General features: G+C 41.4%; 1 protein-coding gene across 6 annotated transcripts in view; it reads left to right on the top strand.

Annotated features, from left to right (window-relative positions):
• klhl20 (kelch-like family member 20) overlaps positions 1-22,808 on the top strand; it is a 46,596-nt gene extending 23,788 nt beyond the window's left edge. For 4 of the 6 annotated variants that reach the window (XM_067990792.1, XM_067990794.1, XM_067990793.1 and 1 more), the window contains exons 4-12: positions 2,258-2,416; positions 5,229-5,323; positions 9,134-9,249; positions 9,778-9,961; positions 10,968-11,111; positions 12,776-12,909; positions 13,573-13,781; positions 20,562-20,668; positions 20,837-21,329. In XM_067990792.1, the coding sequence (XP_067846893.1) occupies positions 2,258-2,416; positions 5,229-5,323; positions 9,134-9,249; positions 9,778-9,961; positions 10,968-11,111; positions 12,776-12,909; positions 13,573-13,781; positions 20,562-20,668; positions 20,837-20,990 (1,302 nt within the window). In that variant the 3' untranslated portion in view covers positions 20,991-21,329. Of the gene's footprint in view, positions 1-2,257; positions 2,417-5,228; positions 5,324-9,133; positions 9,250-9,777; positions 9,962-10,967; positions 11,112-12,775; positions 12,910-13,572; positions 13,782-20,561; positions 20,669-20,836; positions 21,334-21,673 lie in introns of those variants that run through there. The other 2 variants (XM_067990796.1, XM_067990797.1) reach the window with 2 other exon arrangements.

Here is a 22,808-nt window from a genome sequence, read left to right as displayed (position 1 = left end):
CTGGCACTTCAGTGCAGCATTGGAGGACTGCTGCACCGTTGGAAGTGTTGTCTTTCAGATGAGACATTAAAGCGAGATCCTGTCTGCCCTCTTGGACACAAAAGATCCCTTGGCACTATTCAAAGAAGAGCAAGGAGTTCTGACCAATGTTTATCCCTCAAACAATGAAATTAAAACAGATTGTCTGTCATTATCACATTGCTATTTGTGGAACCTTGCTGTGTGCAAATTGGCTGCTGCGTTTCCTACATTACAACAGTGACTACGCTTCAAAAAAAAACTTCATTTGCTTTGAAGCGCTTCCTGATGTTGTGAAAAGTGCCATATAAATGAAATTCTGCCTTTTAATATTTTAATCCCTTTTTTATTTGCCTTTTCTTGCTGGTGTATAGTCATCCAAACCTTTATTCTTCATGGGTGATCTTATACAGTGAGTGTTGAGAGGCTATTTGACTTTAGGATACATTACAATTGAGTGTGATCCTGTCCTCATCTGAGATCTACGAATGTACATTTTTTAGCAAGAGTTATTGTATAGCAATCTGGACAACTGTACAATAATTCCAGCTGGAAAATGTGTATTTGTGGATATCCAGTTCAATTTTGATGAATAGATGCTGCTGTGCAATGAATTTTAGCAAAATGAATAGTCAAGAAATGCAGTTTTTTTTTTCTGTTTGTTGTACAATGATATAGTCATGGTACAAACTTATTCACATTAGTTTACAAGTCCAGACTGTTTATTTGAATTATTGATGGCATCACCATTGTGTGTACTTCAAGAATGTTTAGATGCTTTGCTAGTAAGGTTCCAGGTACTACTAAATATGACCTTGATTGGAATAAACCTGTATGTGACTTGGTGCTGAGTCATGGAGTGATATGACATAGGTTCCTTGTGCTGAGTTCCCAATCTCTTCCATGCTGTTGTGGTGGGGGTGGGTAGGGGGGTTGGAAAGCAGACCAACTGCTTCTCTACAAGGAGGGCAGGAAAATAAAATGGGTGTGTCAACCTAAGTTTTGCTGGTGCATCTCCCAGTGGTTCTACGGCAGGTGACTTAGTGAGGCCTAGGAGAAGGTTGCATGTCCATCCTCTTAATGATGTATAGTCTGTGGACAAAGGGGGAGCGTATAGAGAGGGAATTGCATGGCAAAATCAAAACCCCGTTCTTTATAAATGTGTTCATGTTTTGTTATTCATAGCACAAACAGAAGAAGCCTTCCCGTGTAATGTTTTAAAAGATGGTGTGAAAATAAATTCTACATTACTGGGCTGTTTTACTGATCAGAGCACTACTATGCTACAGAGCCATACAAACTAGGAAGGTTCCTAGTTCAGTCCTTTTTGTGTGCTGAGTTAATTAGTTCAGCCATGTATGTGGCAGCAAGTTTGGCCTTAGTGCCCCTGGGCTAATGAGGGACAAAACAAAACAGTGGGGGATTTTAGTTTCTGATTATCAGTAACCCTTGCTGTACAGGATCTGGCTCGGCTGCGATTCTTCTACAGTCAAATAGACACTTTCTGCCTGGAGTTGTACATGAAGAACAGCTACTTGGGCAAGGTGTCAGGATTGCCTTCAGAAATCTAATGGGGTGGGGACATAGAAGAAACCAGTGCAGGCAGAAATGCTGCTCAGAACCCATTTTGTTCCAACTAAGTTGTAGACTTTTTGTAGTCTAATAGATTAATTGAAATTTTCGGTATCCTCTTTTGATGTGAAATTCCTAGGTATCTAGGGAACACTTTTTTCTCTAGGTGTGTAACTTGCATTCTCAACTTAGAGGGAGTTTGAGTAAAGAGAATCCTTCATTTTCAGAAAGGCTGGCTTGCTTATCATTGCTCCTTCTCCACACCCCCCCCCCCCCCCCGCCCACCTCCAATGTGAAATCAAGATTCTTGAACTAGCAAAAGTGGTATTTTGATTGATAGCGTGCACTCCATTCATGAATTCCACAGACTCAGTTACTGGAAATGAATAGACTGAAGTGTTTCCACTGAGAGGATACATTCCATCTAAAAAGCAGACTGCTAAGCTCCTACCGGATAGGTTGTTTAGAGCATGTGTTGTAAATGTCACTCCCAGGTGGGTCTCTAATAGCCAGTAGCTTTAGAAAAGAAATATTTTTTACAGAATGAAAAGTGGCAAAGAAAGAAGCTTTCCTTTTGAAACAGTGTTCTCCACATCCCATAACTGCAGTTTCTGTTTTAATAAAACCTACAATTTAAAATTCTTTTCTCCCCTCTTCTTGCTTTCAGGTGATGGAGAGTGAGGAGTTTATGTTGTTACCAGCCAATCAGCTGATTGATATAATCTCCAGTGATGAGTTGAATGTGCGGAGTGAGGAGCAGGTTTTCAATGCAGTCATGGCCTGGGTCAAATACAGCATTCAGGAGCGACGTCCGCAGCTCCCCCAGGTAAGGCAGTGTCCAGGCAAAAATACAAACCTTTCCATCTTAATTTGTTGGCGTTCAAAAGCAATAATTCAACAAAGTGAAATAGATACTTTGTGCCTGGTTCCAATTCAGCCCAGTGCCATGAGACCCATTTTATCACTGAGCTTTAATTCGGATGCTGCTACTAAGCCTCTGTCTTGGGCCAGCCATGTGCTGATATTACCAGTGGCCAGAATGCGAACATCAATTTGAGCTGGGTTATTTTAAGTGAGGAGAATGCTTCGTTATTGTAAAAAAAAAATTTTGAGACCCCTTTGCAGTTTCAGGCAAGAAACAATATTGTGAAATAGTTTGATGAATAAAACCTCCTTGACTCTAAATGCAGCTGAAATGTTAAACACAAAATAATTTCACAGCAGTTGGTATAGTTTTCTCAAGTTGTAATTTAGCTGATCTTTTCCAGAGCATAAAAATTCTTGTTGTTTTCCTCTTTTTAAAATGTATTCCTAAGCCACGCACTGTTCTGTGTAGGGATAGGTGACCTGTGGCAATGCAATAACTCTTTACGATTAACCAGTAGGACATGTGCAAAACCGGGTTGGAATAAATTGTCTTCTGATCTGTTATATTGTTTTGGAGTGTCCATGTACCTGGTCTCCACTTGGTACTTCACTGAATTAGGAACTGACCTTCCAAGGAAATCTGTGAACTTGCATCTTTCCATTCTGTGGTACAACATGATGGACCCTAATGTACTGCACCATCACCTTGCACCTTCTACATACCCTCTATTTTGTTTGTTTTAATGATTCAATTTGGTTGTGTGAATCTGCTTCACTAATCCCAGCAATAGATAATAAATCGAGCATCTTGCACGATGGTTTTTGGACAGGCAATTGGACATCCTAGATTCCATTCTTTGTCATGTAGATATGCAATTGTATCTACTTTTTTAAAATCTTAAGATGGTTGAGAGCCTCCTTTTTTAATACTTCCAATTAAGAATTAACTCAATTGTTCTGTATGTTTGCACCTGCAGTTGCCTACTGTCAGGTTTTCAAAGCGAGAGAGAGATTTTATAGGCCATGTCAAAACTCTTTTGTAACTCTGAGCAGGTAGTCTCAGCATGACATTGGTAGAGACCAAAACATAGAGTGCCTGTCCCTCGGTCGGAGGATGCTGCTTCGTGTGCAGATATCTAAAGAGGGAGTAACATAACTTCCAAGAATAAAATGCAGTTTATTTCCGTTAACTTGTTTGATGTATGTGTGAAGCCTTGTTTGGAGAACTTTCATTGAGACAATAACTGGGATTTATGGCAGATATTCTGGAATTATGCTTCTTTAGTCATCAGCTGTTTGTAGAGCTGTGGTGACTGATCATATCTGTTCATTATCATTGGTTTACAGTGTATCATCATGCTTATAATCTGTTTAAGCCCAAATCTCACTTGAGAGGCAAAATTAATGCGTGCAACACATTTAGCTCTGCTGTTTTTTGTGTCGGTTTGAAAAATCTTCACGTCTGACATCTCGTGTGGACAAGCAGCTCTCTCCTCTTAAAATGAGTAATTTGACTGCCAAGTTTCTGTCATGGTCTCCTGAAATGAGTCTTTCCTCTTATTTTAGTCCTTCTTCTCCATCTCCTCCTCCTCCCCAAAAAAGCTGGGAGCTCAAATTATTTATCAGAAAAGCAGATTTTAATACTCTGTACCACGTCACTTAGTATTTAATTTGGAACCTCAAAGCTGCTTAGCCTAGTTGCATGGGTGAATCTCCTTTTATAGACTGTTGTCAGCTAACTAAAGTATGGATCCCTGAACTCTGATAACTTTTTTTGGTTAAAAGTTTTAATGTAAACTGGTTGTGATTGGAAGATGTAGCCCTTTTAATGTTCCCTCCTTCCCATGGTACTCTGGGAGACTATGCTAGAAAGAATATATATCCTAATACAGCTGAACATGGTGATAAAGTTCTTCTGTGGGTGAATCACAGCTCAGTTCAATCACCCATCTTCAATTTTTTTCTATTATTATGCTGTGTGTGGTTCATAATTTTGATGATGTAGTTTTGCAATTATTTGAATATTCAAAACCACTTGCTTTAGCAAGGTACACACAGCTCAGGGTACTTATTTATTAAAGGAAATAAGTTTTACATTTATTTAAATTACTGACATCAGAGCTTGTGGTTAAGGTGTGATTGTGAAATCTCAAATTCTAAAATAAAGAGGTGTTTGTTTATTTTCAAAGTGACTTTTTGCTCTTTATCTTTCCCATCAAATGTAGGTTCTCTTCTTCCACCTGTTTTTTTTTTTAGGTTAACACTACTTCCTAGTCATTTTTTTCTCTTTTCCCCAGTTATACATCTTGCCTGAGTGTAGCAGATGGGTGACCTGTAACCAGTCTTCCACCAACACTGCAGTGGGACCAGTTGCTAGGAGGTGTATGATGGGGGGAGGCAGACGAATCACATGGTCTCTGGCACCGCCCCACAGTGACCTTGTTGAGATTGGGAACTCAGCAGTATTGGGGGTTACGAACGTGAACCCAAGTCCTGCCATTCTGTAGCTCTGCATGTTGGGAGTTCAGAGTATAAATCAGTTCTTGATGAAGTAAGTCGTCACTGGTATGTTGGTGTTTGGAACTAATCAGAGCAATTCTGATGAAAGGTCATTGACCTGAAACGTTAACTGTTTCTCTCTCCACAGATGCCTGCCTGACTTGTTTCCGTTTCAAATTTTCAGCATCTGTAATATTTTGTTTTTGTTTTACTGGTATGTTGGTATTGGGAGCTAATGATCCAAATAATCTTGGTTGTTTTTCTCACTCCAGGTATTGCAGCATGTCCGCCTGCCACTGCTCAGTCCCAAGTTTCTAGTGGGTACAGTTGGATCTGACCCCCTCATCAAGAGTGATGAGGAGTGCAGGTATGGTTCCTTCTGTTCTATGCTGACCTGCATGTAACCATTAATACTACAGCATGTTTCCACAGGTACTGTATAGCAGTGTTACTGTTTTGAGTAGCTTCAGATGTGTTGGACACCCATTTTGTTAGCCTAACTAACATAGGCAATTCATTTTTAAAAAAATGTTATGATGTATTTCTAAGTTTGGTGAATGAAAATTTGCTCAAAGACTCTAGTATTTTGTTGTTTAACCTGATCAATACAAAGTTTATGGCAGGAAGCATGCTTGTCTGCAAGCAGCACATGGTAAGCTATGGATTTCAGCTGCATTTTCCTGGGGGGTGGAACACCAAGGCCAGAAACCTCCTAAACCAGATGAGAGGCAGAGCCAGTCATGCAGCAATGATTGGTTTGGCAACAGAATTGACATGGCAGGTCATGTGCTACCCTGGCTGAGGTTTGGCATAGGAGACCTATGTACACTGTGACCTGCTGGCTCATCAAATTAAGTGATGTGTCATGGCTTGATAAGTACAGGTTCACATCTGTGAGTTCACTTCCCAACTCAGCTGTTTGGTGTGTGGAGAACAGGCGAGGGAGTTGGCATGTGGGGGAAAGGGAGAGGAAATGAAATGCTGAGTATTGTCAGTGATGCTCATGCACCTCCTTTCCGAGAAGGTCTCCTGCTTGTCCTCTTGCACAAGAACCTAGAAGAGGGGATTTATTTTTTTTAAAGGGCAGCATTCTGTACTTGTGTAACATACTCTGAGTGAATATTACAAACATCTCTGAGTGAGGGGTAGGGTATGAATGGACAAACTGATGTTTTACAATCGTTAAAATAGTCGCTTCTTACAAGCACCATATTAATAACACTGCTGAGTTGTGAGAATGATTTGGTTCACACACACTCCTAATGCTTGTCAGTACTTAACACCTTGTCCCATGGGGAGCTCTGTACATCAGTGGAATTTATTACTGATCCTGACTGATAGCTGGAGTTTCTAAATGGTGAAATCAGGATAAATCCACACTTTAAGAGTTAATTCTTGGATTATGGTTTTTCCACAGTTTTAGCCATGTTCCTGGTTTTGTATAGTTTTCCAACTATAAAATATCTAAGTTAAAACTTCATTCATTGTCTATAAATAAATCTCTGGCCCAAACACACATTCTGATAATCTAATAATAACTTTCCCTTTAATACAGTGATGTCCTTGTCAAGGGATTGCAGTAGCAACCTTGGCATTGCTCACAATGTCAGAATATGCTGAAGTGTGATGACCGATCTGTGACCGGTAGTAAGTGTGACGCTTACAGAAAGTGTGTGCTTTATGCAAGACTTTTAATATAACCTTTCCATTCCATTTATTTTTTGTTGAAAGATTTATATCACGTTAACTGATGACACTTCAAGATTTTAAGTGCACTTTGTAGATGTCCCTTTCAACCCTACATGGGGTGGGGGGGTGGATATTAGTGATGCTTTTGAAAATGTGCACACTCAAAACTAAGTATGATCACATTTTAGCCTAATTCCAATTTTTCTCATTGACTTTCCACTGGAAGCTTTACATGCTCATGCTTGGTGTCGATAAATGGTGACTTGTAACCTCCGTAATTTAAAGTGTTATTAGCTATTTATTGTCCAAAGCTATGTGATTTCTTCACATCAGATACGAGACTAACTGAACAAAATTAACATGTTATTGACTTTCCATTTGTGTATGTACATGACTAGTAGGTTAACCAGAGAAGACTTACTCTGATTTTTGCACTGTGCTAGAATTGCTGAAACTCTTTGGCCTTACATTTTCTAAAGGTTTGGATCACAATCGTGTCATTAAATGTTCCACTTTTCCAGAAGCAAATTGGACATCTTAGCAGCACAAAGGAAGGGAATGGCATTATTGTTAACTTTGGAGCTGAATTTTCATTTTAAATATCCAGAAAGACAACCAAATTAGGATGCAAGGATGAGTTGCATGAGCAACAGAAGAACTTGGTTAAATATATTGAATTAAACACCGACTTGCCTTCAGGTCTTTAAAGCCTTGGTTTCTCTGAAACATGAACTGTTACTTTAAAATTATTTTTCAGATGTAGCTACACCCTACCCCAACCTCCATATCTCCTCCTGCATCCTTTGGTTCTCTGACTCCGGCCATTTGTGTATCACTCCTCCCTTAGCCCTACCATTGGTGGCAGAGCCTTCAGACACCTCTCTGGACCTTCCTCCCTAAATTCCTGTTTATAAACAGATTATAAACTTCAATTACGAGCACGGATCAGTTTTAAATTCCACTTCTTTGAGCCTTTGAAAATCTCCTCAAAACCCATGTATTAACCCAAGCTATTAGTCACTCATTATTACTTCTCATCAAGCCCATCCACCACACAGTTCAGCATCCATTCCCTATCTGTTTTTACTATTTTTCTCTCTTCTCTAATAAACTTTGGAACATTTTCTATGTTAAATGTACTATATAAGTTATTGCTATGGCTATTGTATTTTAGTTCTATGTAGATATTTTAGACAGGATTTTCTTCCTTTGTAATATATTAACTATAATACAGAAAGTTGTCACATTTTGGGATTTTTTATATTTTTTTTTCCCAAGGAAAGGATTTGGGAATAAGTTTGTTTTAAAACAAAGTGAATTTGCATAGGTTTAAAAAGCCAGAGGTTGAAGCTACTGAGACAGAAGGGTTTAATGTGTTAATGAGTAATTTATCCTTACTGTGTTCCAAAATGACCAAGGGACTTTAAGCCATTTTTTTAATCCCTTCTCCGATGGTCTTTTTAAAATAAAAACGACCACACCTGTTGTGGTGGAAATGATCCTCCTTATGTGAGGTGTCTGCTGAGAATGTACTTCTCGGAGTTGAGGTAATCAATTTGGTTGATGGGCCTGTTGGTGAATCCTTGAATGGGTAAGAGTCCGAGGCCTGCCCTTCCACTTCCTGTGAATACTAGTAGAGGGAAAGACACGTGGATAGTCAGTCAGGTTTTGAAAAACAGAAGACTGATGGGCAATGCTGAGCCTGGAAGCTAAGATGCTGGAGGTCAGTTTTTGCAGTTGAAAAGAAAGGCAATGGCAAAAAACAAATAATTCAGCCCTTGAAAGGTACAGGGAAAATGGATTATTATTTGTACTTCCTTTTGAAGAGAGCAGTGAAATTGAGTTGAGATGGTGAGGTTTGTTTAGAACTGTTGCTCTCTATTCATTTGATTACTGTAAAATAAAGAAGCTTAACGATTCACATCAGGCCTCATGGTACCTGTGAGAATATCTCAGCCAAACCTGAAACTTATAACAGCAGAATATCATCCATTTTCTTGAACTAAACTTAAAACTTATGTCCTTATATCTATTTACAGATTTGCAATTAACTTGTGTTTAACGGTTGACAGCAAGCTATCTAGAAGTGCGTCAAGTTACTTCCACACAGATCAATTTTGCCTATCACGTTTGTTTTTCCTATTAAAAGATGAGTTATTTTTAAAAGCATTGTTTTCTTCCTGACCTTACCTGGATCTCCCTGCATCACAAACAAGTGTGCAAAAAGTGGATGAGCCAGTGAGCTGCTCCTGAGCCTTTGACAATGCTGCTATGATGGCCACTATGAGCTATACAGGATGACTTTCTGTGGCTGTCTTGAGGGAAGCTACTGGCCTCTGCTCAGTACCTTCTCATGGCCTTTTGAGGTTGATAATTCACTGTGGAGTGCAATGTGTTTGCGATCCTACTGGCCAAAGTTAATTTGCTCTTTTAGAAGTATACCGTACATTAGAACATCACTATTATTTCTTGTATTGTTTCCACACAGAGACCTCGTTGATGAAGCCAAAAATTATTTGCTTTTACCACAAGAGCGACCCCTAATGCAGGGTCCGAGGACAAGGCCTCGTAAGCCTATCCGATGCGGCGAGGTTCTATTTGCGGGTTGGTAATCTTGTGTAATATTTATCTTGTAATTGTTTTTAACATATCAGCTTTTAATGTTTACCAAAATGTAGAGTAAAAGTTACTCATGCCTTGAGCCAGTATGCATGTTCTTGGGCATTATCTTTACAGTAGCTGCGTACGAATTTATTGAGTTACAAAATGTTGCTGAACGAACTGGACATTTGTACTGTGGGATTGTATATGTGCGACCAATTTTTAAACGCTGTCTTGCCAGCTTGAGTGCTTGAAAGAATTGAAATATAAGATGAAACACATGAACTATTCTGAAGATGCGATTGCTGTCCGTCCTTCCCACCATTTTGCATGAGTGTGGTTTGGTTACTCCGTCGACTTGCTTGCCCGTCTGTTAGAAAGTGTTACATGAGAGTATTACAATACTGTATTCTCAATTGACCTTCACTTTCAACAAAATGTCATGGATACGGGCGGTTAATAGTGAGCTGTTCACTCGGATGATTGAACAATTAATCTGGCAAAAGGTTTCACTTGTGGACTCTTGTTTAGTTGGAGGTTGGTGCAGTGGGGACGCGATTTCAAGTGTTGAACGTTACGACCCTCAGACCAACGAGTGGCGGATGGTAGCCTCCATGAGCAAACGGCGGTGTGGCGTAGGAGTGAGTGTGCTGGATGATCTCCTTTATGCAGTGGGTGGACATGATGGCTCATCGTATCTAAACAGTGTGGAGAGGTAAGCTGCAGTCCTACGTGTGTGATTCTACACATTCACAGTACATACATTTCTCTCCTCCTCATTATCTCTCATACTCAACTCCTGTAACTACATGTGTACATACAGACCTGTCAATTAAATTTTTACTAATGGCTGCATATTTTACTTATTAACTCGCTGTGTAGCATTAATTAAGTCCTAAGTAACCCACGTTCGGCATGGCTACAAACTGAAATGTTTCTGCCAAAACTCTATTCCTATTTTTCCAAACTTTCCAATGGCAATATCACTTTCCCTTTCAAATTCCAATTTTAATGGACTTTGGCACTTCATTGGCACATAACGGTAAAACTTGAAGCGGATAATACCAGCTTTCTTGTCTGTCTGTCTCTTGTCTTTGTCTCTTGCTATTTCTACCTTATTTAAAAATGCTTTATCGGATTTCCACCCAGCTGTTTTTTTTTAGTACAGTTGAAATCTGCATTTTGTTCCAGTATTTCTACATCTCTGCTTGCTTAAGCACAAAACAACATGTGCGAACTATTGAATTTTGTGAGTTTTTTTTCCATGGACCCTGCATCTGCGTTCGTTCTTGTGGAAAGAGCATGTAGTTGAAGGCTTTATCTACCAGGTCTGTGTGTGGAGACAATATGTGAAACACAATCGTCCACCCATGCAGTTTATGCTCAAGTGTAATGAAGCGCATAAAAAAAACTAATGTAGAAAATCTTAGGAGCAATGTTGGTCGTCAAAAATTATCCTTGAGAATTTCATTTTTCCTCTTGCTAGTTGATAAAACCTGGGAGTAAAAATATTCTTTAATGTAACTTTCACATTGCATTTTTTTACATTTAAATTTTAAGAAATATCTAAAACAGAAATTTATGTTGACGCATTTAGAAATGGTTACGAGGGGGGGGGGAATAAGTCTTAGTTCACAAACTCCACTCGCGGTGTAATCTGTTACCGCGTACGCTCTGAAACTAGGCACATCTTTTTAATTTTTCACTAATTAAACTTTTAGATATGATCCAAAGACCAACCAGTGGAGTAGCGACGTGGCTCCCACCAGTACATGTCGGACCAGTGTTGGCGTGGCAGTGTTGGGAGGGTATCTGTATGCTGTAGGTGGCCAGGATGGCGTCTCTTGTCTGAACATTGTGGAAAGGTAAACTTGTGGAGTGTTTCTTCCTAATGTGATCTGATAGTAGTAATTGTGTGGTTCAGTAAGTGGCATAGCAAAGTTGGCCTGTCAACATGCTGCCAAATGGAGTGGTAGGACACAGGTCTGTGGTTATGATTCCTCTCTGTGGGATCGCTCTCACACAAGCTGTTGGGGGAGGCATAAAGTAGAAGCAAGGTGTTTCTCCATAGTGGGTAATTCTACACTGCTTTCGTGCCTCTTCTCCAGTTGGATTTTAAAGCAGTGCATGTAAAGCTGTGGAAGCTTGATGCATGATCTCCCAATGTAAATCCACATCTTGAGGGAAGCTTTGAATTTTAGCCGTATATATGAAGGAATGCATCTCTGGCAGTCTAGTACAGTGTTGCCTCCATAGAAGTTAGTAATCCACACTGGAAACTTTTTTTAAACTGAATATGCTTATACTTGTAAGCACACTCATAGTACAGATAGTATACTTGCTGAGGACTGCTACATGTTGTGGGATGTGTGCATGTGTGTTTTTCCCTGCTCCCTTTCAACTCCTAGATCCTTGTGTTGTATGGTAGTTGGATGTTATCAAAGTTTGGAATGAGTATTCTGTTCAGTGATTTTAAGTGCAAAATATGAAATGTATTACTTCAGTAATGCATCTTGATGTTTTGCTTTATTTAAGATGAACAAGTTTTGGCAAAATGTTTTTGCTTTCCTTCCCTTACACGTGCACCGCTTTCCTTCCTTCCCTCCCTCCCTCCTAACCTCTCCCCTGCCCAAAAAGAAATTTCTAAGCTTCTCTCAGTACTGCTCTGTGACTGACTCCAAGGAGATATGTGACTGTAGCTGAGTTCTGTGACTGATGCTGTTAGGGTCATGAGAGTGAGTGGGTTGAATTGACTTTTAGTTTTAATTTATTTTCCTCCCTGCGCAGAAGGGAATCTCTGGTGCTCACCTCTCTACCCTGACAGCCTCTCTTACCGATCGCTCTGTAGTGCAGCAAGTTGGTACACCAATGTGCTTCACCACCAGGTTGGCCACAGAGACTTGTGAAAACTCACTCTTTTAAGACGGTGTAGAATACAGCACCGTCTTGTGCAATTAACTTCAACATGAGGCACTGTAGGAACGTTTGTTATATTTTATATAGAATCTAATGATGAATATGCAACAGTAAGTATATTACTAGCTATTTTATATTCACTGAGTCACTTTATTACATATTCTGTAGTTGCTTGACCGTATTCAAAATGATCACAAGAAAAAGGAGTTTTAATCTTAAACTGTATTATCATGCATTTTTATACACTAGCAGCCTAATTTTCTAAGATTATGTGAATTTACTGCAGGTTTTAGAATCATCAGTGTTGACTTCTAAGAGAGAACACCCTCTCCTTGCAAGAGGATTTTAACAAAGTCAAATTGCCTTAATCAGTCCTCGAGGAACTCCTTTTAAGTTGGTCTTCATTGACGTTGTCCTTGCCCCAACTATCTTTGCCTGCACGATTTTAAACACCCATGACCAAGAATAAATTTGACATTGTCTAGTTGGCCATTTTGATTCAACTGATACTTCAATGTGGCAAGAGATCTTTCAGTGCAGATGGTTGGAAATTCGATTTTTGTTTTGTGTGGTTCTGCATGAAGTGATGAAGGCAAAAATATTTCCATTCTAGGTTTGATCCAAAAGAGAATAAATGGGCACGTGTGGCTTCAATGAGTACCAGACGGCTAGGTGTGGCAGTTGCTGTATTAGGTGGATTTCTATATGCTGTTGGTGGATCTGACGGTACCTCTCCCCTTAATACTGGTATGTCTTTTCTATGTGGGAAGATGAATTCTATTGTATTATTTGAACTCTTAAACAGTGACTTGATAATTGATATCTCTGTGTACAAGGACATGCAACCAGAGGATGGAACAGAAGTTAATACCTTGAGAATGACATATATATCAAAAACCCACAAACTAAGTATAATTCATTGTAAGAGCAAAAAACCTAAAGCAAGTTATGTGTTACAAGCCCAGTTATTGCAAACTGTTGGATGGGTGGCACAGGTTCAGTGGGTGTAGAGTGGCAAGTTGCAAACTCGTCCTCTGTTCTTACCATTTGGCGTGCCCTTGGGAGTAAAGCCTGTTGCCACCACTAAGCTGGAGAAAGTCACATCTGCACAAGTGGAAAGATTAAAAATTGATGACCAAGATGCCTCGTGCCATGTCTTAGTGCCAGTGTACATTATCATGGACTTGGGAATTGGCCATCTTATAAATTCAGCTCCTTTTAGACAGGTTAAAAAGAGGTCTTGCAATCTGAAATAGTGATTGCCACTAGAAGATGTCATTCAGATTTGTAATTTTTTTGAAAAATATGTGAGTACCTACTTCTAAGGGAGGTGAGAGCAATTGCAGTCAGTCTAAGACTCCAGGGTAGCACAGCAGCTAATCAGTATTGCCTTGTGCTTTTCTGCCACAGTTGAACGCTACAGTCCGCAGGAAAACCGCTGGCACACGATCGCGCCGATGGGAACACGCCGGAAGCATCTGGGGTGTTCTGTTTACCAAGACATGATCTATGCAGTCGGAGGGCGAGATGACACCACAGAGCTGAGCAGTGCTGAGAGGTTCAATCCCCGCACTAACCAGTGGTCTCCGGTAGTGGCTATGACGTCGCGCAGGAGTGGGGTGAGTTTGGTGACCTGAAAAACCTAACCATGCCAATATGAATTGGGCTTCCAAAGCAAAACTGCAACATTTCAGAAGGATGCTGAATATTCTGCTGTGTATAAGGTCTGTATAGCCACTGTATTTTGAATGTCCTCTCAAAAGCAGCTGTCCCAGCTCAAGATGTCTACAGATGCAATGTCAGATGGTACACCCTCAGCGCCATGGACCACACACTAAGCCCCATCTTCTCTCAATTAAGGATCTGATCTTTGCTCTCAAAGGGGCCACATATTGACAACAAATTGGGGGAGGGGAATAAAATACAAAACAATTATCAGTGAGCCAACATGGGTCTCAGTTGTTGGTTTGGATACAGTCTGTGAGTCATTGTCATGGGCTCCATGCAGCCCCAGTCCAGCTTCTCACAGTCACATGGACTACACTATGCCAACAGTTACCCTCAGTCTAATTGTGGCTCCATAACCGTGTCTGCTTTGATGGAGACCCACGCTGGCTTATTTATTATAGGTATTTTATTCTCTTTCTTCCCCCCCGCCCCCCCCTCAATTTGATCTATTAAGATTTGCTCATTAAGCTGTGGTTCTAAACTTCTTGATTTGTGGACAGGTAGTTTTCAGTGTATGAGGAGCAGGAATTATAGATGCACAGTTGAGTTATTCAGTCTATTTCTCCTGTTTGTGGTCTGACCCTTTTGTAGTTGTGTTTTTCCTATATATTTATTTTGGGAGTCATATTTTTTAAAGTCTGGCTTTCTTCCTTGTGCTGGGGAGGGGAAAAAAAAAGAGTACTCTCGTTACAAGAAGGGACTAGAAAGATAGTCCCTGGCCTCATCCGTGATTGCAAGGTGATGTATGATAGCTGGGCAGTGACTTGCTCTCTGATTTCATTCCTCCTCCTCTTCCTGAACGGCCTAGCTCTAATTTTAAAGTTGCCCCTTTGTTCTGGATTCCCCCACCAGAGAAAATAGTTTCTCTCTATCTACTCTATCAAATCTTTTAATCATCTTAAACACCTTGATTAGTTCACCCCTTAATTTTCTACATTCAAGGGAATACAAGCCTAGTCTATGCAACCTGTCCTCCTAATTTAACCCTTTTTAGCCCCGGTATCACACTGGTGAATCTGCGCTGCATCCTCTCCAAAGCCAGTATATCCTCCCTGAGTTGCGGTGCCCAGAACTGGGAAGGAGGACGAGGACTACTGTTGACCAGGCTGCTACGAGACGTGTGCGAACAGCCGTGTGTTACACTATTGCATTGTGTAACTGTCCTTCCTGAATTGGAGAAGCATTTGCCCTCCGCTCGAAAGATCCTGAATCATGGCAGTTACCTCCTTCACCAAAGATAATGCCCTTCGTTCCCTCACTGAGCATTACCGTCAGGGCTCTGTAAGAAAAGAAAACAGCCCTCCTTCCTGGGTCCTTGCAGTCTCCTCAGACATGCTGAAAGTTGCAGCCAAAAATCATTGTCCAACAGTGAACTTTGAACCACAGTAAGAACTGGAGTTGGTGCAGCAGCAGCTCTTTCTGAATTTCTCACCCCTTTGACCTCCATGCGTCCCTGCATGGCCCAATCAGTGGTGAGAGGGCTCTATGATTTTAAATGAGAGAACTCCAGAAAACCCCTGGAGGTCCCACATCCCCATGCCAGCGCACTTAATTCTTTAATCCCTTACATGTACCTAACCATTTGGCAAAATGGTTAAACCAAGTGTTGATTACAATCAAATTATGATCTTGACCGAACTCTATGGGCTAGATTTTCCTCCATGGTGGGTTTAATGCTGGAAGTACACATCCCTCCGCTAGTCTGATATGGCTGAGCTCAGGGACTTGCGGTTTGAATGGTGGCCCAGAAGCTGCATTCATTTCACAGCACACACCACCACCCCTTCTCTTTCCCCGCCCCCCCCCCCCCACCCTGGTTACTAGGGTGTAGATGGTGCCTTGGTACGTTACTTGGCTGACTGAAGCTTCTCGGCATCTTCCTTTCCATCAAAGAAATAGGACTGCGGAGAAGAGAAGCAGAAATAAAGGTTCAAAAATAACTGGTGCAGGAAGGAGAGAGTGAGGAGAACCAAATCCAAGTAATTGGTGACCTCAAGTGGGGAGAAAATAAAACAAGTGAGTTCTGAAAAGTATTAAGAAATCAGGGGAAAAGTTACTGGAAAATAAATTTAGAACTCTAAACGAGTTCGTAGGATATGAATGAATATGGGGAAATATAAAGACCATAACTTGGTCTTTTTCTTTCCTTTTTTCCACTGAATGCAAGGAAAAGGCTAGCAAGAACTGTGTTCCTTTTAAGCTCCTGTGTTGCTATTAGTACAGCTATATCCTGAGTACAAATGTAAAATACTGAGCATCCATGTAATGGCATCCAGTGTGGGTTGATGCCTGTGATCTTTCTCTTGAGTTACTAATCTCTGGACTGCTCTCGTAGGTCCTGAGCAGAGTCTGGCAGATAATCTCCTTGTGGAAAGGGAATGTTGCTCAAGCTGTGTTTGTGCACCTCCTGTTGCTGGTTTCAGGGCAACATTTGAAGGCTTACCCTCAATCAAAAGAAGAAAATCAGAATTAAATTAGAGGGGTCAGCTTTTTCTGACCTGACCTGCACAACTTGCTGTTAAATTAATCGCTAGTGGGATATGGAATCGGGTTACACACAAATATCTTTTTGCTATTTAGTAGGCAGACATTTAATATCCCTTTATGCTCATTCATATTTGTACTATGTACAGTATGTCTTAACAAAGTGCCGGTTCCCCATGGTGCCTTGGGATATTCTATGGGCTCAGTGTTGATTTAACCTTTCACACTGGAGGGAGGGGCAAAACAAGAGAGTTTGTTGGAAGTTGTTTTCTTGAGATTCAAGAAGTGAATAATATCTAAGAAAAAATATGATGCATCATCCTGGCCAAAAGAAACCCTCCAATGCTCCTTTTACAGGTATGAACTGCCCACCACCACCACCCACATGATCAGTGGTGCACAATTTTTTTTTATTCGTTCATGGGATGTGGGCATCGCTGGCAAGGCCAGCATTTATCGCCCATCCCTAATTGCCCTTGAAAAGGTGGTGGTGAGCTGCCTTGAACCGCTGCAGTCCGTGTGGTGAAAGTTCACCCACAGTGTTAGGAAGGGAGTTCCAGGATTTTGACCCAGCGACGATGAAGGAACGGCGATATATTTCCAAGTCGGGATGGTGTGTGACTTGGAGGGGAACGTGCAGGTGGTGTCGTTCCCATGTGCCTGCTGCTTTTGTCCTTCTAGCTGGTAGAGGTCGGGGATTGGGAGGTGCTGTTGAAGAAGCCTTGGTGAGTTGCCGCAGTGCATCCTGTGGATGGTACACGCTGCAGCCACAGTGCGCAGATGGTAAAGGGAGTGAATGTTTAGGGTGGTGGATGGGGTGCCAATCAAGCGGGCTGCTTTGTGCTGGATGGTGTCGAGCTTCTTGAGTGTTTTTGGAGCTACACTCATCCAGGCAAGTGGAGAGTATTCCATCACGCTCCTGACTTGTGCCTTGTAGATGGTGGAAAGGCTTTGGGGAGTCAGGAGGTGAGTCACTCGCTGCAGAATACCCAGCCTCTGACCCGCTCTTGTAGCCACAGTATTTATATGGCTGGTCCAGTTAAGTTTCTGGTCAATGGTGACCCCCAGTATGTTGATGGTGGGGGATTCGGTGATGGTAATGCTGTTAATTGACATGGGGAGGTGGTGAGACTCTCTCTTGTTGGAGATGGTCATTGCCTGGCACTTGTCTGGCGCGAATGTTACTTGCCACTTATCAGCCCAAGCCTGGATGTTGTCCAGGTCTTGCTGCATGCGGGCACGGACAGCTTCATTATTTGAGGGGTCGCAAATGGAACTGAACACTGTGCAATCATCAGCGAACATCCCCATTTCTGACCTTATGATGGAGGGAAGGTCATTGATGAAGCAGCTGAAGATGGTTGGGCCTAGGACACTGCCCTGAGGAACTCCTGCAGCAATGATCTGGGGTTGAATTGATTGGCCTCCAGCAACCACTACCATCTTCCTTTGTGCTAGGTATGACTCCAGCCACTGGAGCGTTTTCCCCCTAATTCCCATTGACTTCAATTTTACTTGGGCTCCTTGGTGCCACACTCGGCCAAATGCTGCCTTGATGTCAAGGGCAGTCACTCTCACCTCTGGAATTCAGCTATTTTGTCCATGTTTTGACAAAGGCTGTAATGAGGTCTGGAGCCGAGTGGTCCTGGCGGAACCCAAACTGAGCATCGGTGAGTAAGTGCCGCTTGATAGCACCGTCGACGACACCTTCCATCACTTTGCTGATGATTGAGAGTAGACTGATGGGGCAGTAATTGGACGGATTGGATTTGTCTTGCTTTTTGTGGACAGGACATGCCTGGGCAATTTTCCACATTGTCTGGTAGATGCCGGTGTTGTAGCTGTACTGGAACAGTTTGGCTAGAGGCGCGGCTAGTTCTGGAGCACAAGTCTTGAGCACTACAGCTGGGATGTTGTCGGGGCCCATAGCCTTTGCTGTATCCAGTGCACTCAGTCGTTTCTTGATATCACGTGGAGTGGAGTGAATCGAATTGGCTGAAGACTGGCTTCTGTGATGGTGGGGATATCGGGAGGAGGCCGAGATGGATCGTCCACCATGATGATCAAAAATGCCTCTACTGGCAGTTCAGGGAACCTGTTTTGCGCTGGACTCCAAACATGGTGGGGGGGGCAGGAAAATGAGAAGAGCTCATTCCTCCAGCATTTCAATTAATCAAGTCTAGCATCCAACTGCACCTTGAATTCCCAAAATGTCTTTGATTTGATTACCTTGCCTGTTAGATCATTATAACATTTTGAGTTTTTTTCCGCCGAGATCTGTTTTCAATTTACTTTTCACCAAATAAGTTCTGTTCGTCTGACCACCTAACCGTGAATTGATAATCTGGGTTCACCTTATTGATGCCATTTAATACTATTATCAAATTCAAACATGCACCTATGTTGGGATGTCTGCCTTTCTATAAGGACAGATCACCTGAAGTGTTGTGGTCTCTAAGAAAATGGCAGCCCAAGCAATCACTGGATGATCCCTGTTCCAAAACACAACCAGTCATATCATCAGCCCCTTGTCTGGAGCAGACAGCCTTGAGACCCTGGGAACAGCAGATCACCGAAACAAACATAATGGGAAGCCGCTCCAAGCTGTGCCAGGTCAGAAAGGGAAATAAGGGATAGTCGGGGAGGGAGGGAGCCTTTATATATGGAGGCTCAATTTCAATAAAAGGACAAGGAAGACTGTATCAAAGGTAGGTAATGTGACATTCATCCTTACTTACTCATCCTCCTGAAATCCAAGTAGTAGAGTTTCTTGGGACCTGTATCTCCAGTCCATGGATGTAAAAATGCTTGATTATGCTCAGCAAAAGCTAAGTTGTGGTTCCGGGCGGATGGCTTGGTTATGGCCCTCCCATACGTTAATCCTGGCAGGAACCTCTCCTGTATGTTGACCTAAGAAGTGACCACTGCATGCCTAGAGCCTATTCTAGCCTCCCTGGGTGATTCCTCTGCTCGGGACTAGCATTAGGAAATATGATCCTGTATTTAATTTTATAACCTCTGTTTAGTTATTGGTTGCCTAAAGTTGTTTCCTTTGGAAATGTAATTGCCTAGATTGACTAAGCCTTTCATCTTATCTACATAAAAGCCCTGTGTACATCAATCAGGTGATAATTTCCCTTTACCTGGAATGTGACTGCTGGCATTATGATTTCTTGAGCTGGGAGAAAATTGAGATTGGAGAAAACTAGTTGAGTCTGTGCAGGACAGACTTTTTTTTGTAATAGAGGTTAGTGTGATTGATTTGAACTGAAGTAATTATTGTACCACGTGTATACTACATTAATGTCTGGATCTATTTCATTAAATGTGCAGGATAGAATACCCTGTATATATTTGGATAGTATGTACTACTTGGGCCTCTGCTACCAGGAAGACAAAAAACTGGTCAACATTTTGGATGCTGTAATTAGGAAGGGGATGGTATATAATGGAATGTGCTCTTGAAGGTCATTTCTTTTCGGCTAGTATGTTTCTGCTGCTGATTATGACTTGAATTTTCTCATTTTGTGAATATTACAGCAACTTTGTATTGCAGAACAATTTTTAAAACAATTTTCCTCCTTCAAATGTCTCCTCTCCTGAAGACAGCTGTTATAAATTTCACAAGTCTACATAAGGTATTCTTTCGGCTTCAGGATCCATCCAGTCACTCCTGTAAGCAGACCTTGCCTCCCCCCATGACCCGAAGTACGTCATTACTACCTGGATATATGTTCAGCTAAGCCTCTTGCCGGGCATATTAAATCAAAACCATTCCATCACCATGGTTAGAATCAAACTTAGCGATTTACATTGTTTCAAAGCTTCAGAAACATGCACAAGTCAACAGTCTGATGGTTGGTCCATCTGACGTCTTTTTTTCTTGCCCTCTCCCCCCAGACCCATTCTATTAGCACGGCATGAACTGTTGGGGAATGCACTGATGATTTTCCTTTGTTTCCTAATTAACATGGCAAATCACTCTAGATCCATATCTGCTGGTTAAATAAACACATTGCTGCATTGTTATAAGTTGAGGCAATGCTACTAAAAATGTTACAATACTAAAAAAAAAATTAAATTTTGAATTGATTAACCCTGATATACTGTTGAGGAAGTGTCCAATTTATGTGAAAGCATCTCACCTCTATCTTGTCTCAAACAACCAATTTTTCTATCTTTCACAGGTCGGCCTTGCAGTCGTTAATGGGCAGCTGATGGCAGTGGGTGGGTTTGATGGCACTACTTACTTAAAAACTATTGAAGTTTATGATCCTGATGCAAATACATGGAGGTGAGCACTAATGGATTTCTTATTTAAACAGGCTTGCTGCCCAGATCTTGCTTTCAGTAAAGATTGTTGTGCTGACAGTGCACATTAGTGATCCAATGCAATGTAGAAGAGTGTTAGGACACTGGTTTATTTCTTCTCCGGATATTCTTTTTTCCTTCTCCCACTCAGACCTCTCCCTCCAGTCTCTCAATATCACTGTGGAAGGTGCCAAATGGAAGCCAGCCATTTTCTTACATGGAAGAAGGGAGAATTGGAGGACTTCACAAGACTCTCTTATGTACCTTCCAGTAGCCTACAGTTGGCAAAGCCCTTGTGTACCTAGCCCGAAGCAGTCATTTTACATGTGAAAATGGATAGACTATTTGACAGTGAGGGGCATCGCAGCTAGATTTGTTTTGTTTTGTGTCCTCACTTGACAGTTTTGTACTCCGTGTCATTTGGGAATAGAAATACTGGCCTAATTGCTCTTCCCCAGCTCCCTCCCCCCAGCCCAAGGATATAATAGTCAGTTACATTGCTGTTTTTCTCTCCTAACCCACTTCCCTCCCCCGCCTCAAGTAATTACTACCACTGTCTGAGGTCAGCCAACCCAGGACTTTAAGTCTCTACAACTTTGTACCACACTACATGGTGTATATACATACCAAGCTGTTCAAATAGTATATTGAAGAAGAAATTCGGCATAAAAATATAGAAATTGTATTTTTGGTGGCATTGTTTTATATATTAATATCTAGCCACTTATAAGTTAGTGGCTAGACATGATCTAATTGCTGTATGCAGCATATAAGTTAATCTGTGGTATGTAGCCATAACTGTGCTGATCCTGATTACAATCATGTGTGCTGAATTGGTATATTTTCAATGTGAACTATTGTGCATCACTAGTTGGTAAACAGGTTTGTGTTCTTGTGAAAGGCTTATAGAAGTTGGAAGTGGTTCAAATTTTTTCCTTCCTCTTTTCCCCCCTCTCCTCCCCCCCCCCCCCCCCCAAAAAAAAAACAGATTATATGGAGGTATGAACTATCGCAGACTGGGCGGTGGAGTGGGTGTGATCAAAATGACACACTGCGAATCCCACATATGGTAACCGGTAAATTCTGGAATCTTTGCTGCTATTGTATGCTGTAATTGTTTGGGAGAGAACATTTTAATTTTGGTATTCAATTCGGTGGAATACGGCTGTTCGTCAGTCAAGAGAAGAGAGCTGCTCTCCGATAACTAACCTGAAGACAGTTCTGTGCAATACCTGGTCTGTGGAAAAACTAGACTTCGAGGCACATCCGGTGAACAGTTCTAAGGCTATTGTACATTGATGCCTATATAAGTTTTGTGTGGGGAGAAAGCTTTCTCATCGAGAACAGTTGGCAGCACCTCCAGTGGTTAAAGCGGGGAGTTCAGAAGAGTTGCACAGCTGTAACTTGCACGGCAGTGATGAAGTCGACTTTTTAATCTTTCAACTTTGAGGAATTTAAAAACTAAAGTGAAACCAAGTGTTGGTCTGCAGCGTGGTGGAACACCCTTCAGAGCTGAGTGACTGTAGCACAAAACGTGGAATCCATGCGAGGATAATCTACAGTTGAGATCAAACTGAACAATTCCACATTTTGCTGCTTAAAAAAAGAAACTTTTTATCGTGAATGTTAAGCTGGAGCAAATGAAAACTCACTTGTTCCCCACTGGAGAACTGTGTACTAAAACCACGCATAGCTATTGCGATGTACTTTTTTTCTGATGTTTAATAATTTCTGTGTACAGTACAGTGAATGTAGTTTTCCCTATTCAGGATATAGAGCAGGAGTAATAGTCCTGTATTCCCCGAAATATAACTATACAAGAACCTTCTTAAAGGGCACTGTCTTCATGAGAAAGTGTACAGCAAACCTTTTTTTCCCCCCAATCACAGGGGCACAAAGTGTACATCATATCACTTGAGCGTGAAGCTGTCATGACTAAATATGGTTCCTCCTGGAAGCCAAAAAAGAAATAAGCTTGAAAAAGATTTTCTCATGAAAGCATGCCCCCTTCAAGGTCAATTCCGAATTGACTGAAGAAAAATTGATCTTAAACAGTATTTTCTCTTAGCAGGTGTCTCTTGGTTTTTGCTTATAATGAAAATAAAAGAAGTTGGTCGACAGCC

The sequence above is a fragment of the Heptranchias perlo genome, chromosome 9, assembly GCF_035084215.1.
Source record: "Heptranchias perlo isolate sHepPer1 chromosome 9, sHepPer1.hap1, whole genome shotgun sequence".
Taxonomy (NCBI): Eukaryota; Metazoa; Chordata; class Chondrichthyes; order Hexanchiformes; family Hexanchidae; genus Heptranchias; species Heptranchias perlo.
This window is presented reverse-complemented; position numbering and strand designations above follow the sequence as displayed.